This window comes from Lepisma saccharinum, chromosome 6 (genome assembly GCF_977018435.1).
Source record: "Lepisma saccharinum chromosome 6, izLepSacc3.1, whole genome shotgun sequence".
NCBI classification, from domain to species: domain Eukaryota; kingdom Metazoa; phylum Arthropoda; class Insecta; order Zygentoma; family Lepismatidae; genus Lepisma; species Lepisma saccharinum.
In genome coordinates, this window is record NC_139234.1 from 78474048 (window position 1) to 78494312 (window position 20265).

At 41.1% G+C, this 20265-nt stretch overlaps 1 protein-coding gene across 2 annotated transcripts in view; it reads right to left on the bottom strand.

Annotated features, from left to right (window-relative positions):
• The window catches only part of skd (mediator complex subunit skuld), a 197359-nt gene that overhangs the window by 139067 nt on the left and 38027 nt on the right, over window positions 1-20265 (bottom strand). For both annotated transcript variants that reach the window (XM_083124191.1, XM_083124189.1), the window contains exon 2: window positions 7612-7921. In XM_083124191.1, coding sequence (XP_082980317.1) covers window positions 7612-7921 — 310 coding nt within the window. The remainder of the gene's footprint in view (window positions 1-7611; window positions 7922-20265) is intronic.

Sequence of the window (20265 nt, forward strand, 5' to 3'; positions counted from 1 at the left end):
CGATTGCGTGCTTCGAAGGGACCGTCGACGCACCCCGTGGCTCGAAAATACTCGGAACATACGCACGGCATTCCACGACGTTTTTGCTGCCACCTACTTCGCCGAAAGGAAACTAACCAAGCGCACGGTGACAGTGCGCAGACTGGCCTGCGTAACGCGTAAAGAGTCGCAATACTGGTTTTTTAAAGCAACTGCGAACATAAAAACAAACTAGGAGACAAACTAGGAGATTGAGGAAGAGGCGAGAAATTTAAAGGAATGAGATAGTAAAGAACGCGAAAGTAATATACAGCTGACGGCAATGGTAATTACCGTGCGGCTTTCCGCATGTACTGAAACAAAAACACGAATAAGCAGAGGATAATGTGGGTTTCAGAATCACCACAATTACATTCTTTAAAACGGCATAGGTTGTAGGACGAAACGATCGAAAACAAGGATGGGCAATTTTCCTTTTGTTTTCTTAGCCTTTGGCTGTGATTTCATAACTTTTGCAGGTGGGGTTGGGGACTACACACTTATTATTGAACCCACAGTAATATTTATCCAAATTATTTTTGCCGTACAGAAAAATATATAAGGTTTGTTAATAATGAAAGCATTACTAAAGGTTCAAAAATAACAAGGTGTTTATCAAAATAACAAATCTAAAATTCTTGACTTTTCCATGACTTTTCTTGACCTCTTTTTAGTTTCTCTTAACCTTTATTTATACGACCCCTACTTAGGTAAACTTTTAAATAAGCAATTAAGAAAAGAAGTATTTATTTTTAATGAAAAACCCCTCCCAAAAGGTTATATAAGATGAAAACTGAAGCTGTATTTGAAATAGAAAATCTATAAATGAATCCTGTACTACATTTGGCAGACTCGAGGCACTGGCGTCTAGACTCAGAACCAGTATAATCTTATGTGGGGGCTCATGTAGTTGTCCCTTTATATTTTGATTCTCCCTTCATCCATCTATCCTACCACCAATCATCCTCATCTTCACGATTAGCCAAAGGGGCAGAAAAATGAAGTAAAATACACCAAATTAATCAACCAGTCATTGTGAAAGCAGGAATTCTTGGCCACCAAGTATAACTTGTTGATTTCTTTACTTTTTCTAGACTTTCATGACTGGTAGGCACGCTGAATAATTATATAGTGACAGTATAAATGCCCTGCAAGAAAAAAAAGTTTTCTGAAGGAAAAAAAAACTTTGTTAGTTATTTTTGTTGCCATCGTCTGTCTCGTGCGCTATTCTTATCAACCTTTCTGGGAATTATCACTATTGAGATTATCTACAAGAGAAAGAATGATCACCAATATTTTGGAGCAACTTTGATTATAATGAAAAACTACGGATTCAGATAACTGGTTCACTATATCCGAAGTTCAATGTAACCGAAATGCTTTCCCTTAACCTGAATCTAGGTCCCCCCCCCAAAGGATGTATTTACCCTGAGCCCTCCCCCTTTCCGTGCCAATTCATTCGTGCGTGCTACCAAAATAACAAGACGCCCTAAAACTGTTTCTTCAAATATTTCGAGTTAATGCAGGAAGGTTTGTTTGGATGTACTGTACTATACTTATGATGCAAACAATGGTCATTTTTCACGGACATTCAGGTTTAAGTTCACTAAAATCGAAGTTGAGAGTTCACTGTTCATGAAATTTGTAATATATTTGGGTCTGGACTTGTGACTTACGTTATCATAGTAGAATGCCCACCACATTCTGTGTTCGCTGCAGTGGTTTTTATATTGAAAAGAAATCCTTCACTGAAAGTGAAATGGAGGAAGACAATGGACCGCAGGCAAATTACATAAACAAACAAAATACGTATAATCTATAAACACTCGATAGATATTGGTATGTCTGGAGAAGTTACATAGTACAGTAGACTTGGCATCAGTATTTTTTTTAAATATCATACCGAAGTCTCGAACGAAACATGTCTGTTTCGTCTCGACTTTTACAGAGCCGTCTCGAACTCTGTGCCACCCTACATTCGTCAGCCAATAACAAGCATGCTTTTGTAAATAACATTTACGGTGTCCTATACGGCATCACTATTTTTCTTCATATTTACAAAGAAAATTTAATCCACGTCTAATTCAGTCGATAATTCCGGCATTATCTACCGTGCCGCAGCAGTACGTACATACATTTAATCTTTGAATGGGAAGAGTTGAATCGCGACAGATCCTTCTCTATTTACTGCATGGAGCATACACACACTCTAGGGCACAAAGATAGACTCGGGAATCGAAATCGATAAAGGCAGTCAAGTCTTCCTGCATTGTTGAAAATCGGTAGAGGCCGCGGAGAGGAGGTTAAGGAACCTGCAAGTGGGCCAGAGTTGTCAATGAGAAAGCAGCATGCGTGACACCTGCTCCTTCCCACGGAGAGCCTCGCCATCTACTCGATCGCTGCACGCTGCCTGCGCGATTTCTCATCCTAAAACGCACCACATTTATGTAAGGATTTGTATTTTTTTTTTTTTTAAATTTTACCTCGTTTTGCTTCCACTTTTGACTACTATCACGAAACTGTTGAAAGTATCTAGATAGCAGCGAAAGCAAACCACGCGAAAATTCACGTCAATGCTCTAGAAGAAATTCTAAGCAGATGTCATTTTTCCAATTTTGGAACATCACGGCGGTTTTTTCGAAAATGAGGGAAAATTTGACTGCCCTGACGGCGTCCAAAGATCCTGCCGAGACTTAACGAGCTCGGCCACCGAGCCGATTTATTTCTCTAGGATTCACGCTGGAGAGAGGGCTTCGATTCCCGGGATAAAATTTATCACTTTCGTCCAGTCTGTGGGGTGTCCAAAGGGGTTTGGTTGGTGAGCACAGCATTCTTAAAAATGTTGAGAAATATGGAAAATTATATTTTTAAAATTCCTGAAACCCCCCAAGTTTTCTTATTATCCCAGCGCTTACTTGTTGCTACATAGCCTCAGAATTGCTCACAACCGGCAAGAAATTATCTGCTATCGTTGTTAAAGGATAAAATATTTAAATCTCATGAAATATCATAGTTTTGCCGTGAAATCGCAGTGCGGCTATCCTCATTTGACTTTCCAACATTCCATTCTAACTGTGCTGGTATCGGGTGAGAGATCTTGTTCAGCGGTACGGTATAATGTTAAGCAGCGTTGCCAGATAAAAAAAAATCAAAAGTAAAATTTCAGGACAAAAATTATGATACGAATTTCAATGCGATTGGACACATGTTACCTGCGTCTGCTAACAAAATTCTGGACTGGTAGTGTTGCTAACCAATATTATGTGCAGCCAAAAACTCTCCCTCACTTCGCGCTGTACACGACGTCTATTGCTCGCGAAGAACTGATTAGAAAGGTGCCAATCAAAAAACTGTAATGTCTCTGCGATAATTTCTTACCCCTCTCTCTCTCCAGATTGATTGGTTTCGCTTTCCTGCTTTTATAGGTAATCGCAAAGATGTGCATGAGTGATGGTGTGATGAAGGAACACTCGCAAAGAACACCTACCCAGGCCGGGATTCGAACCCGGGCCCCCTGGCGTTGTAGCGCGCTGTGCTAGCTAACCACTCAGCTCTCCCGCTCTCTTCCCGAAACTGACATTCTGAGGACAATCGCTCTGACGTGAGCCATTGATTGATTTCCAGAATTTCCTGGGTGGAATGGACTGGCAATACAATGGACAAGGACAATGTAAGAAACCTGATACGAATTTCTCTCCCGGTTTTCATGTTATAAGGCGGTCCAAACTAGGGTTGCGCGACTTTTGAAACATGCTGTAGTTTCGACAATATTCATGCGAAAACATATCCATGGATCAAGACAATAATTTCTTGCGTGGGCAAATGAATTTCTATGTGGCCAATTTGTACTCGCTTATTGGGTTCAAGCGGGTAAAAGAGAGAGATTGACGCTCGGAGAATCAACCAATAAAAGAATAACGAAGCGCCGCGAGCCTTGAGGAAACCGTAACATTAGTTAGGTGGCGATTACGGAGGCGTGCTCTTGGCAGCCTGTAATCTGCTGTCCTGCCTCAGGATAACGATCGAGCAGTTGCTTGCCGCATTGTCAGGCTGGCCCCCTCTTGCCTTGCTGCTTGGATTCTGCCCCCTCCTCCCCCCGTTCGGCGCTGGTATCGATTCAAGTGGTCGCGGGAAGCCGGAAACGGGTGGCGGCGATGTGGCAACGCCGCCCGAGCGACAGGCCATCTCAAGGATCCGCGTCTACAATGCCGAGATTAACAGCGGAGAGTCAAAAGGCGTGATCGACAAGCTGCATTGAGAGGATCTCCCTGTTTTGTAGCCCGAATAACAAACATCTTAACCACCGCTTTTTTTCATCTCGCGAAACCACCCCCAACCCATCTTCACGCCGAAAGCTGTAAAAACGCGGCGGGTGGAGGGAAGGGTGGGTTGCAGACCGCACACTGTTGCTCGATTTGGCATGATTCATTGGAGAAAATTCGCTCTTTGCCGTATTCCGGGCAAATCGTCCAGACACATGGAGCAAGGTTTTCGCTCTTCAAATCCTCGTTCACCTAAATTTCCAGGCCATTTTTTATCTTTCAACTTACTTAAACTCTATATTATTTTCAATGTAAATACAAAAGCAATACTTCAAGCTTAGCGTGGTTAAACTACGACCTTGATAAAAATTCAAGTGGGTCATTCATTCCGTGTCAAATCATAGAGCCACTTAACACCCCCATCTAAGGATTTTTTTTAATTGCTACTACATCTGTTCATGGTCGCCATTAAGAAAAAAGGCACATTTGCGTTCTATGGGCACTTGGTTTAGGAGATACAAGGTTGGTTGATTTCGTTTATTTTACTTCGCTTTTCTGCCACATTTCGGCTAATCGCGAAGACGAAGATCTGTGATGATATTATGAAATTGATTGGACACTCACAAAGAACGCCCAGGCTAGGATTCGAACCGGCGACCCGTGGCGTCGGGGAGCGCCAAGCTAACCACTTCGCCACGGAGGTCAGCAGGAGATAATAGGGTGTTTGTCGAAACAAACTTGTGATAAAAACTTGTAATCCTGTATTAGATATTTCAAGACTACATTACTGCTCACCAAATGGTTAGAAAATCGTTAGAATTTATGGAAAATTTGCATTTGCTTAAGAGATTAGCGAATTCGCTCGTAAACATACAGGGTGGGTTTAATAAACTATACCAATTACAAAATATGTCAATAACAATTTTTCTTCTTCTTATCATCAGTAAAGTAAAAAGTAAAGTACTCCTCTGGGCTCTGCACCACGCCATGAAAGCGTATAGGGACCCCACACTTTCTTGATCACGGCCGAAGGTGGAGGTGATGTGATCAACACCACGCCCCTGCCCCCCCCCCCCCCCAGAGTTTCCTCCAGGTACCCACTTTTATACGACCCTCGGTGGGCGCCGGAACTGCTTGAACAGGTGGAAAAAATCCCGGTTCTCTCACTTCTCTCGAAACCGGGTCCCTCCCATGGTAGTCACACGCCTAACGACTGAGCTACCGCGGCTATCATCTTATCATCAGAATTTTATTTATTTCTTTAATTGTGATGGATTTCATGAGTAATATATTTTTGTTTATTCTTAGAGGTGGCAAAGAGTTCAATTATTAGCAACGCTGATTATGGCTATGTGCTGAAGATGGTCTTTACCTAGATTCAACGAATATTCCTCGTACGAAAAGCACATGTTTAAAATTTGCCAAGAGTTTCAAACAAATCTTCACATTTCATTCACCACTTCTGACGATGTGGAGTCCAAAGGTCATTGCTTCACGCAAGTTACAGATGTACTTGCCCCAATGTGGGCAACGGAAGTTCACCAAGTCATGTGCTTTTGTTTACATTGAGTTAGTTCTCACATTTCATGGTATGAAGAAATTATTTGTTCTCATTTGTGGAGTGGAATATGTAGTTATATCCTTCTTAGTAAACTTTAAAATTGCAATCTTGTGTGGGTCACAATCTTCAAAAATACTTGTTTCAAGTGGAAATATGAAGGTATGCTCGCAGCCATGATAGTATAGTATCCCCCTGGCATTGAAATTTTTGGCTTCAAGTCGTCCCATGTTAAAACATCCACGTTTCCAGTCTGATATCTAAACTCCGTACCAGCTAACTGTAGACCAGGCGAACGAGAGCAAGTCTCTGCGCAAGTAGTGACGCGAGACGGCTCCACCAATGAACAGTGACAAAAACGGGATTGTGTAATGGGCGACGGGAGTTTTCCCGATTTCCTTCCTCCTTCGCTATGCAGCGTTTCAAACTTTTGAAAAGAATTATACCGAACGCACATGGAAAACGGACCGTATTTTTGTCTCCAGGTTCGTACGATTGGTTCAAGAATTTCTTAGGGAAATGTTAGGGATAAAACTGCAAGAGCAAATTTTGACAAGCCGTGCATTTAGCGTACGGACTAAGGTCAGGACCGTACGTCCGTACATGCCATGGAATTTCCGTGCATGTACGGTTGGCAACGCTGCCCTTTCACCACTCGATTTTCCTCCTCCTCCTCCGCCGATATGCGCGGCCCTGCTCTACAGTTAGCTGGGACACGGTTTACAGGTTTGTGCTCAGCAGCCCCAGAGCGGTGGCGCTGACATCACAACGTCATTCAAGGTCACGCCTCTACAATTCACGGGCGCTGGTGCGCGGATTTAAACAGAATAAAACCAGTGCCTATTCTTTTGATACGTTCTTGTAACGTTGTATTTACATGAACGGAATATTACGGTAATTATATTTCTGGAATAATTGTAATACATATGGCGAAAATTAGAAGAATCTGTGAACTACCCTTACCATACTGCATCGTTCTGTCCCATTAAAATGTGTTGCGCTAGTCGTTCACTTGGGTGCATCAGCATTCAACTGACCTACTTTTCAATGGCGGCAACTTATATGGGGCTGTTGGGTTTGAGCCCACCCAATAATTTGCCTCCTATTGTTATTATATTTTAGAAATAACGTCCCCGCGTATAACAAAACAATCTGTTTCCGAGTTAAACGGTAAGGTAAAGTTCCCAGTGCATACAGCTCCGTGCCGTGATGGCAGATTTAGGGAATGTGGGGTTAGGGCACCACTCGATCTCGGCCATTTTGGAGGTGATGTGATCAGCACCAAGCTCCTGCCGCCTTTACCCCTCCCCAGGTACCCATTGATTTGAGGCTTGGTGAGGTCCAGAGCCGCTTTATGCGGATACAAGGCCGGAAAAATTCCGACCTCACATCATTCACCCCGGGAATGGAACCCGGGTCTCCCTTAAAACATTCTCACAACTTACTGTTTATACTAATTTGTTAGATATCCAAGTTCATACCTGTCAGTGTTCTACAATATTAACCTTGTCCCTTGGTCATGTAGTTATTGTGAACGTAAGAGGGGGCAAGGGCGTATGGTATGTGTTGTGTGTTGTATAAATCTGAGTCCAGCCCATCGATTTTTTTTAAACGTTGGCGTCCACTGCTAGTTTTTATTTACAAATCTTTGGTAAACCTATACAAAATAGCTTTCGTAACCATGTTATGGGATCGAGGTCTGGTAGGTAACCTTACCATTATAAAAGTTGAGATATTCTTACCTCACAATAAAGAAAAAGTGGGTGTACTTACCAGATTCCAGGAGCTCTGGCGCCACGAGGCCTGACAAGTCTGGTTCCTCGCCGTACCAGAAGATCCACAGCTCCTTGTTGGAGTGGAGCGAGAGCGCGTTGTCCGGCGGCTGCAGGCGGTGGTAGGGACCCAGGGAGTCGAGGCCCGGAAAGAGCTGGTTGGCCCTCGAGGACTGCACCCGCCGCCACACGCACAGGATGTCGGCCGCCAGGCACTTGGAGAACGATGACAACACCGGGTCGGCCAGGACATCCGCCGAGAACACGCAGTCCGAACACAGTTTACGCCATTTGATCCCGCATAAGTCCGTCTGGAAAGAAAAAAAAAGGAAGTTTTGTTAATACATTATTAGGGAGCGTATTTGCAGAGCGAGGCAAGTAAAATCCACGTTTTCAAGGCGATTTTTTTAAAAAAAGTTTAAAAAATGGTTATGACAAGTATTAAATCGTGTTAACTTTATGCGCAATTATGTATAAGTGTCCTTCAAGTGTAACATAGACAGAGCTGGCAAAACTACAAGTATTTGACAGGGAGGCTAGATGGTGGCAGCACTGTAGGGATTGGTGGTTCGTAGTAACAGAACATAACGTGCGCAGTCTGTTGCATGCATCTGCTGAGTAGAGGAAGTAAAAGCACAAGGGTATGTGGTGGATACGTCCAAGCGCGTACAACGGGGTAAGGTCATGTTGACAGTGTTTTTCGATGTCCACGGACTTCTGCTGCTGGAGTGGCTGCCACCAGGTGCCACGATCAACGCTGAACGTTATTGTGGCACCTTAAAGAAACTCTGAAGAGCTACAAAAACAAACTGCCGGGAAAACTGTCACGAGGTGCGAACATGCTCCACGATAACGCACGCCTACAGACTGCCAATGCAACTACGGGCACTGTGCCGTTTTCGGTGGGATGTTATGGACACCCACCGTACAGTCCAGACCTTTCCCCTTGCGACTTTCACATCTTTGGTCCGCTGAAGAAGGCTCTGAAGGGTAAGCGTTTCGTCTCCGATCAAGCGGTTGAAGATGGTGTGGAAGAGTGGTTCAACATGCACCCATCGTCCTTCTTTGCGGACGGTATCCAGAAACTTGTTCAGCGTTGGGACAGTTGCCTAAACGGTGGGGGTGCTTATCTGTAGCCTCTATGGGCAAAGACAATACGACATGTGAACTCGTACAAGCACAACACGTATCCATGAGAAATGCCAACTCGAACATGCAACTCAAAAGAAACTCGTTAAATGTGGTTCCACGCAACTCTCTGAGTACGATTCGTTCAAGATGCCTATTACATTAGTTCAAGCACTAAAAAAATAATTTGCGATTTGTTTACATAGACCATTTGAAAATTCTACTATTCGAAGACTTCAGGGTTTGAACCAAGACCGAGATGGACTTGAAAATATGGAGACAGGACAAAATCAGGTCCTTCGAGACACAATGTCAACTATAATGTACTGGGTGGCCAGAAATAATCACGATAAGTGATTTAGCTGAGTTATTAATTAGAAAGACATTTGTTAGTGGCTGGAATTTGCGAGAAAATAATCTCTCGTTTATTGCAAGGTAAAGCAAATCCATAAACAATTGCAGCAGTTTACGTCATTATTACAACCCATCATGGTAGTACAGCGCCACATTTCAACCTCGTAGCGGAAAATTGAACTATTTTTTATCGCCATCCTCTTCCCCATGGTCTGCATAGTGGATTCACCAAATTTCAGAGTTCTACGATGCCTCAAACAGGCTACAGAGGGCTCCGAGTTGGGTAACTTAATTCAGGCGACCCGGTAGCCTACTATATTTGCACACCGAACTTATTTTACCATTCGGCTTACTAAGACATACCAAACGTTGTCTACCATTATGTTGTCTACCATTATTTATAAATATTTTGTTCACCGTTGTTCGAAACGTAGTTCGTAAGTAGTAACTGTGAATCGTGGTTGCATACATTCAGAATACAATTTAGTGCTACGAAAGATTGTGCGCTGACACGCTATACGTTGATCATATACCAAATCTCCTTTCAATACCATCTACAAAAACATTATTTAATTTCCGTCCTAGACATAGGAATAACAGAAATTTGACAATGGTGCTCATCGCTTTCGGTAAATGACACTTCGTATGGCAAACAAGATGTATCTGACCAGCGACGACTAGAAAACTGAATGCTTAAAAACTGAAAACTGCGAAACGAGGCTCACACGAATAACAAGCATTCTGGGAAGAAAGTTGCTCTGGCGCGATGCCCGGCCTCACCAAAATAAACTGCCAACAGCATTCTTCCGTCGTCGGACGCGGGCATAACTTCTGCATATGTACTGGGAAGAGCAGCCCCACCGCGACATGTGCCACCGGTTTGTCCCAAGGGGAGAAGCGACGGCTGACGGGCGCTCTGCGTGAAGATGAAGAAACGTGCAATGACCGGGTGAGCGACGAGCATTAACCAAGCGCTGGGCGAGCAACGTGGATCGCTCGAATGCTTCACGGTCAAGTAACCCGTGTCCAAGGAGCAGGCTTTCGCTTCGCTTTGCAGAAAATTAGGTCAGAGAATATAGCGACATCATGCGGTAGCTCTTGAAAATATCGGTGCATCAAATGTGGCTGACTACAAGATCTGGAAGTGTCCTCGATTTAAACATAACCTTAGCCTATCAATTGATGATTGTAATCATACAAGGATCCAACTCATTTTCGCAGATTTTCCAGGTAATTTTAACAAATTTCCTGACTACCTTATCGTGGTTTAATAAACAAGTTGTAAATGTTAAATCGCGCTTGTACAGGGTGGTCCGATCAAACTTCCCTGATTTTAACTAATTTTTAAAATTTGTCTGTTGCAGATATGGTATTCCAGTAGGAAGTAAAGGAGAGAGGAAATAGTCAAGTTTCACTAGTAATTTTCTGAATTCGGAAAATCATCACTGGGCGGCGCTGATGTAGTTTATTTAAAACATGGCGTCAATGCAAGAGAAAAGCACAGGCAGTTGTATGGTTTGCAGAAAGCAAGTCTGTAATCACTGTTCAAACACAATTTAGACGTGTGTTCCAGAAAGATGCACCAGATCCAAAGTCTATCAGACAATGGTTCCCAACATTTTCTAGCTACATGCAGTGTGCAAAAGCGGCATGGAGGAGGTCGTCGCGTATGTGAAGAGCGAGTAGAAGAGGTTAGAAATGCCTTTGCCCTTTTTCTTCTGGGGCTATGTGAAGGACATTGTGTACTCCACCAGGATACCTGACATGAACAGCTTACGTGCAAGCATCGTTAGAAGCAGTATGCTGGATATGCTGGAGCGAAGCTAGACTGAAATTGAGTATCGTTTGGATATTGTTCGTGACACCCAAGGAGCCCATAAATAAATCTACTAACTTTTTTCAAGAAAATATTTGAGTTGTACTTTCTGATAAAAGTGACAAAATTATCCTCGTGTCTTTTGTTTTCTTTTGGGAAGCAAAAAAAAAAAGCAATTGATTTCCCTTGGCTATTGCAGATTTTTGGATGCATTTCAAAATCCCCTAAATTTCTCACTCGTCAGTTGATTTTGCTTCTTTCCCAGGCTTTCCAGATGATTGGGAGTCCCAGAATTACTGTCTTGTTTTCTCTTTGTGAGGACAATTGGTGAATAACTCGAGGAGGGGGGGGGGGGGATTCTCTTTTAACGATACAGAAAACAGCGGCTGTAACTAGGTATCATCCAATGAAAAGATATTTGGCAAATCTTGGTCTTCAAAGGTGTATTTGCTCCAAGTTAATTGTATAATCAGCTGCTAAGGTAACAGTAGGCACATTGTACATTCCCTTTCGATCATTTTAAGGAATTAAACTGTATTGATGCCATAGCAGATATCCTCTGCTTATGGGAGTTTTCATCTAAATTCTTGTACCTTACATTGTAGAAAATACAGTGTATAAACCTGGTGGTGGACGAATCTTAATTTTGCTGTCGGCTCTGCTGGACAATCAGTATTGGTGGCGAGGTAGGACTCCACGCATTCTAAATCCCGGACATGTAGGTGGTATATGCACCACGCTCCGATCCATTTTTGCCCACCACTCAGACATATTGAGGAGGAGTTGGGTTGCCGGAAACATTCCCCAGATAAACCACCCTGGCAACTGAACCCGGATCCATACAGGCATCCTACAGACTGCACCGCCGCAGAATATGCCTCACAAACATATATGCACTATGAACTTGCTTTCTAGTACTGTATATCTAAACCCGGAATTCACTGCATGAGCAAAACAAGCAAGCATTTCATCCATCGTTACCGTATTGGAAATCCTTACCAATACCCTTCAAGCTCACTTCCACATCTCTCCACATACAAGTAACTTATAACAACCATAATTAAAGCATGTTCTTGTGTGAAAGTAATCGTTAGGTAACCTACTTCGTCCGGTATCCATCCAACAATAAATCAATCGCGTCGAAGATGGTGATTGGTAATTTGATAAAATAGAACACACCAAATGCGAAAACATGTCCATGTCTTCCCAGGATTCGAGCCCGGGTCATCTGTCCAACCACTTCATCACCATATGGATACTAAATGTACAAAGAATTTACTTTCTTTCTTCATTCAGATAGGAAAGCTGTCCCTTTCACACCTGCAATCGTACCAAGAAGAAAACACAGCGGCTAGCCCGCGAACTAAAATGGCAGTCTTTTGTTTACTCCTATCGCGGTTACCGCAGACGAAAATACATAATGTCCTTTTTGTGTATCTTGTTACTTTTGTACTTCATACAGAGTCCGATTAAGACCTTGCTAGAAGGTTGAAACGTTACGTTTAGTTTATGTTTTTAATAAAATAAATTACAGCCTTGGTCAGCATACTTAGTTTTTCATAATCATGGACACAAGGCTTAATGGTGTGCCCTTTACTTGTGGCCGCCCCCGTGTTGCCACATTTACAACTTCCCGCCTTTGCTTTGTTGTCAAAATATTCAACAACGTTAAATATTATAGTCTCTACTTTATCTGTGTAAGGTTTCCCTTTCATGATGATTGTATCAGTATAATACTTGGCACCGATTAAAGGTAACAACGATGTACTGAAGAACCCGACGGAGGCGCAAGATATGACAAGTAACTGATTGCGTGACGTACGGTCCCTTCCCTCGCTTATGTAGTGGTGTTGTGATTTGCTTTATTTTACTTCGCTTCTTGTGCCACTTTTGGCTAATTTGCTAAGATGGGGATGAGTAATGACATACATTTATTTATTTACTGCCCTCAACAGAGGTAATGGGGAAAATAGTGATACCGGAATGATTCGTATTTTTTTCAAATTCAATCATTTTTATATAGTTTGAATGGCAATGATAAATCGAAGGCCTGGTTATTCATTGAAAGCGTATTATACAAAATCATACATTCTACTTAATGGGGTGCTTTTATATTTCCGTGTTTTAGGAATCTTCGTAATCAGTAAGTTTCACCCACGTAAATTACTTTTTCTCGTATTGAATTGTAGTTGACTGAGGAAATACCTATTGTCTAATATACCTTTTACAGTTTTATGTAAGTATAAGTGATACAGAATATTCCGCCTATTGCAAAGGCTCTTAAAATTAAATTCATGCAGCAAATTTTGATATGGCACATTATATTGTACTGGCTTATTATATTTTATATAATACAAATACCTCAAAATTTCTTCTGTGTTCTCTCCACGATATTTTCATGCGATTTGTAGATAATAGAAGCATATTCCAGTCTACTTCTTACAATACTGTTGTATATGGTTGTTATACAGTTTATACGAGTACTTCTGAAATTCTTAGTATTTCTAATAACAAAGTCTAGTATTTTGTATGCGTTGTTAACAGCATGTGAGATATGCTGTTTGAACGTCAAGGAAGAATCAATAAAAACACCATGTTCTTTTACTACGTATACCTGAGGAAGCAATTGACCATTTACAGAGTATGTATAATGAATAGTATTTGTCTTATTTGTTGACTGCATAAAGGAACACTTCTTTATATTAAAACTAAGATCATTTATACAACTCCACTCATATAATGCATTTAGATCTTCTTGAAGTTTTAATGCATCTTCTACACTTGTAATTTCTTTATATAATTTTACATCCTTCAGCGTAAAAAAGGTATTTTGAATACTTAACATAAGATGGCATATCATTTATAAACAACATAAATAATAGAGGCCCGAGATTTGATCCTTAAGGCACACCAGAGTTCACATAATACTCAGGAGATATTGATTGTTTATATGTTACATACTGCTTTCTTCCCTGAGATATGATTTGAATAAGTTTATTAAATTGATTGTGAACCTAAAACTTGATAACTCAAGTAAAAGAAGATTATGGTTCATTCTATAAAATACTTTAGCAAAATCAATATAAATTGAATGCACGCTTGATCTATTATAAAAGACATTGTGGACATCTTGGACAAAATTTACTACGTTAGTTGTAGTGGATCGCCTTGGATAAAAGCCATGTTGATTGATACTTATATAGATTCTAACATGTTTAAAAATCCTTGAATATAAAATTTGTTGCCACACTCTTGCTGGAGCACACAGAATGGCAATCGGTCTGTAGTTGTAAATTTTTGCATTTTCACGTGATTTAAAGATAGGACATATTCTTGTTGGCTTCCAGATTGTAGGAAAGGTTTACGTCCTCAAAATTAATTAAATATTAAACACAGAAGTGTTTTAAGCACTTCAGCGCACCCTTTATGATGAAACTGATGAATGGACACTAACAAATATCCATACCCAGGCCAGGATTCCAACCGGAACAGCTTATGGTTCGACGACAACGCCAGAGGGTTATTTCCCTTAGTGGTAGAGCAATACAGATTGAGCCAAGGTGTTGCCATCTAAAAACCTAGCTACAAATGTGTTCCAATAAAAACTTGCTTAATTATATTCTCACTCAAGTAATAATAGAGATTTACAGCTCGAAATATCTACTACCACTTCTGCTGTGGCTTTACCTTGCAAGTACTGAAAAAAATGCCTTTATATGTTTCTTTCTGTAAATCACCGTGCACCAAGACTTTATTTGAAACAATTTTCAATCGACACTCGAGAACACATTTCTCTAGAGCCTAAATTTTGAAAAGTAGCATTACGTTCAGAATATGTTTTGTACGTGATGATTTTTCCTTCATTTCTCCAACATTCTGCTAATCTAAGAATATTATTTCGGAACTTTACAGACAATCCTCCAACCACGCCGAATCAAAAAAATAATTAAGAAGCCTTTTCCTGCAATGCACATTGCAGGAGGAGTGTTGTGAGGGCGGGCACGCCCCTGCTTCGCTTCTGGCCTCTACGACATCTTGAGATCTATTAGAACACGTGATTTTCTTTATGCTTAAACATATAATTGAAAATCCGGAAAAAAATAATACCGGGCAATCAAACAAATTTACAGACAGTTCTGTGGTACTTTTAACATAATACTAACCACGTAAGTATTCAACTGCACTTGTTATTCAAGTAAATAAAGTTTATTCAAAATCGATCAAAATAAATGAACAAAATATAAACGATAAAAACAATTTTATAGAGGAGTTGGAGTGGAATTTATGTTCATTACCAACTCGTTCCACAATTTCCACAATATTTACCAAATTTCCTTGACTTTTCGTTATAAGTCCATTTCCCTTACTTTTCCATGTTTATCAGCTTTTCCGCGGGTGATTTGCCCACACACCTCCTCAACATCAACCCACTCCCCTTCACGAAGTCCAATGCATCGTAATTTTGGCACTAAATTTATCTTGAATTCCCAACACTATAAAACCATCCCATGCAGGTAAAAGAAGAGTGACGGAAAACAATGGACAATTTGCAATGACTCATAAATATTCTGGATAAACCGTTGCCACGTTTAATGTCCGGTAGGTTTGCGTCCAAAGAATGCGCGATTTTTTTACGTCATACAATTTTATCGATCGCGTGCCCCTGTCCTTACCTAAGGTTTGGGGGGCGGGGGTACCAACGTCAACAGAAGCACATTGCATCAACACGTGGCAAAACAAACACGACAGGGGTCCCGCTGTCGCCTTCTTTATTGGCCCGGTTCAAGACGCTCACTCCACCCCCGTTAAAACTGTGGGCGTGGCCGACTGCGTCGTAAACACCTGACCAGGCCAAGACCGATGCGGCCGCCCATTGGGCAGGTCCCGTCCCCGCCCCCGGAATATATCGAGCGGTCCTTTTGGGCAAGAAGCGGCCTCCGGCTCCTTAGCCACAGAGTGCCTGCTTGTACTCCCTGGCTTCTTCCACAAGGGCAACGACCCCATGCGAAACGATGTGGAGAGTTTCCCACGAGATTTCGTTACAGATGCCCATTCATTGCATCACATAACGTGGCAATGGAGAAAAAATGTCGGGATACAGCAGAAGATAAGATAATGATGCCTAAGAAGCAACAAGCATATTTGGAAATGTGCGAGGCTCTGGCGTCAGGACTTGATGTCCTTGTGTGTTAGGCTTTCCCTGAATTTCATCTCATCGCCAATCAGCCTCGTCTTCGCGATTTGCCAAAAGTGACAGAAAAGCGAAATCAAAATAAAATTATCAATTAAATGGAAAGGTGATGTCACAATGGGATAGACTTATTGGTTTGGTTTGTCTTTCAAGTCCACTTTATGCATAGTAAGGTTAATCGGGACTGGAGCTACAGTTTAAAGTGGAATCTGAACCACTACATGCCTACACCGGGTATCGAACCCGGGACCCTTTCATTACAAGGCGACGACCTTACCACTACGTCATCGGTGAGGCACACACAAAATGGGATAGAATTTAACAACAACAAAAAAAAAACAGATGATGTGCTTTAAATTTTAAGAAAATAAAATTAACTCCAATATGGTGGACTTCCAGATGAGTGTCATGTTGGTAACATACCCCAAACAGTTTTCCCTTCTTCATATATCACGAGTCAAGACGTTTGATCCGTTTTTCCCCATTCGTGTTTGTTCCCACACTTGGGGACCACTTTGTATAAATGATATGAATTTTGAGTAGCTACTATACTGCTGGACACGAAAATGCGAGCTTCAAGGTCAACCGTCTCCCAGGTCCCCTCTCCCCGCCCGGCAGCGTTATCATTCGTTTCGACAAGACCGGGTGCAGTTACTTCATATCAGTGATTCGGTAAAGTTGGATGTTGCTATTACCATGAGTGACACTAATAGTGCTGTTAACAAATAAAATGCCCCTCCTACGCAACAAAACGGGGGAAACGATTCGGCAGTCATATCCTAAATAACAAAGTAAAGTATTATTATTATTACACATGTGTACAGCTTTTTTCAAAAGTTAGCTGATAATCCAGAAACAGCAATTACTATTAATTCAAACAAGTTGTAGGGGATATTGAAGACAAGATCGAGACTGAAACCATATCAAAATTTACTTTAAAATAAACCAACCGCATGTCTACCTGTCTTTATTTTTATGTAATGTTTACAGTAATTTCAAAGTCAATCCATGAGTGGCATTTGTAATGGTGCACTGCGCAGTTGCTATATTCACGAAAATGCAAAGTTTTTCGGGGGTTCGAAACGGGGCGTTGAACAGAAAATCTTAATCACGAAAACGTGTTTCCCTCGATGACCGCTATGTGCTGTGAAAGTTAGTGTGGTGACACACTGTTCATAATTATATTTCGAGACTAAAGACGAAAACACGGATGTTGACAAATCGAAACGAGACTGACAAGTCTTGGTACTACCCCTACCCCGTAATGGCGCCACGAGAAGGCATTTATGGTGTCACAATCTCGAACGATAATTCACAGACCGGCATGGACAATGCACAGCTGCACATCACATGCATTCAGACTCCCAACAGCTAGTTGTCGGCCTTCGCTTCAATCGGAACAAGTGGATTACAGAACATCAATTACAAGACGGGAGTTCGGAGCATACCATTACGCGCAATGCAATGCGCAAGCGCTAACTCTCGCAAGCCAACAGGTAAAATCTTGACGGCGTGCGACAGCCTTGGTTTCAATGTCAGCCAGACGGCGCTGCTATGCAACACTCATGATTCCAGGCTTTTAGACCTTCACGGAAGTGACGTAATTATCGCGTAAACTCTTCTCTTGCGGGCGGTGTCTGTTTTTATACACGATGATGCAGGTGCCGTTTTCGTATTAAGATTTATTGTCCAAGGCAGTGCGGTTAAGGAGCCGTGTATGTGATTTCTGACCGAGGTATTATTTGCTGAAATAATTTCGTTCCAATAATGTATTCGAATCGAAGTTCCGAGTCCTTCAGGATTTAGACTATTTGCACCACTCACCTGAAAACAAGCCCTTATCCACAACGAATTACACGGCAAGGATAAAGAGATAAATATATTGATTAAAAATAGGCGTACCCAGTAAGTTCATTGATTGGTTTTGTTTATTTTACTTCTCTTTTCTGCCACTTTTGGTTAATCACAAAGATAAAGTGTTTTCAAGTAAATGTCCAGACCATCTTATAATCTTTTAAATTACCTTAACGGGAGAGGGACAGGACAATTTCCCCTAGGACCTTTCCTATGGTATAACATCTTTTTTCAGAGTACAAATATTTAAAACACTGGCATCAGACACCGTTTTATAGAAGTACGGTAGAACGTCGTTTATCCGCACGTCAATTATCCGCAACGTCAGTTATCCGCAACGTCAGTTATCCGCACACTCAAAAAATAAAAGCAAGATTCAACGAGTGTTTTCTCATATTCTCCTGTCTTCTTGTACTGTATACGTATCTAGTACTGTGTACTGTATGTATAAAATAAACCTGTACTGTACGTGATTTTCTTTGTTAAATAAACAAATGTTTGATCCGCAAAAATCGTTATCCGCATAACCTTTGGTCCAATTAATGCGGATAAACGACGTTCTACTTTATTTATTTTTAAACAGCAACAAATTACTGTTGGAAAATATATAGAAAATTCATGGCCTGTGCAAAAAGCATCCAAATTTGATACTTTTTTTTTGACTAGTCAAATACAGGTTGACATTAATGTAAAATTAACATGAAATAAACTTTCCTACCTCTGTGCGATCTACTAAATATTTAGGTTCCGGGTTTAAAATTAAAAGTTTGTTCGAACCCCGAATTATTAGATAGACTAATGCAGTGATACACTTTAAAGTGGGATCACAACCTGACTCACCGGAACCCTTTGATTACATTGCGACAGTTACCACCACGTCATCGGGGAGGCAGGTTAATTGGGACCGGACAGTTTAAATTATGAGCTGAATAACCTAATTGAAGCAATAATTTCCCCGTAGGGATGATATGGAGACGAGATTTGGCACGCACAAACTTACACAACGGATTGAGGTCATTAATATAAATAAAAATCTTAATTTATTTCTCAGTTTGATGTCCCGAACCCTCAAAAACTTAGCTTTATCCTGAAAATATGCAACCACGCAGCATGGGCTCACAATTGCTTCTGGTTAATGTTTATATATCGTGCTAAAGTGTCGAATGAAAGAAACCGACGGCCTCGAAAAGTAAGTCTCGATTCAGTTTGATTTTAGATGGTTCTCGTCTCTTCGTACCATCTAACTTCCACACCTCCTCTTTGACTTTCCCGCCACCGAATCACTCCTTATTGCTTAAGCCATTGAGAAGTAGCTGCGTTCCGCCAGGAACCACGGCGTTGCAATCAATACCTAAATTACCAACACCAACTCCAGCCACGTGCAGTGTTGCTAACCATACACAAGAAAAGCGCCCAAGGGAGCAAGCATTCGCAACCTGTTCAGAGGAATTCACAATTTTGAACAGCGCCCCATTCCCGTCGGAGGTACAATCTCTTCAAAGTAATTTAATATGTTTACTGAAACCTTTCTAAAACATTTTTACGTATCTGATTAACAAAATGCTTGCCACATTACAAGCTTCGCAAAAACCATTAAAAAGTGCAAGAATTATTAAAATTATTCTTCCGCTGCGATTCTGCTTCTTTACGCTAATCGCGAAAATAATTGATTTATTTTACTCCGCTTTTCTACCACTTTTGGTTAATCGCGAAAATGGAGATGAGTGATATGACAGAATGGCTACTCTAGGAACATGATAAAATTCAAGTATAATTCCCGGTTTTCAAGGCGAACTTTCCAAAAATTCAAGAGTACAATCAGATGTTTGTATATTTCAACATTACGTATTGCCGCTTCTCACCAACCATCAACCCACAAATTAACAACGTAAAGGATCTGTGCGATTCCGATCCTATCTAAAAATTCTAATTCACTCCAATTAAACGGTATCAGGCTACATATAATAGATCTGCAAAGGACACTAACAAAGTACACGGATGGATTTAAATAAAAGCTAAACTGTATAAAAAAATAATAAAAAAAAAGCCGCGGGGCATTTATAAATATGTATAAATTCAATCGGATTTAGATGGTTAAAAGTTGCAATTTTTCACGTATACGGAAAAAAATCGAGCAGAATGCACGCATAATTCTTGGAACCAATAATTCGCGCATAATTCCCGGAATTCTCCGTGATTAGCCACCCTGTTTTGTATTCATTTTGTAATGAAAATGCACGATTAATGCAATGTAAACATTAGTGATTCGATAACGTAGCGTGGTGAATAGTGGGAATACGATATTTGGCTTT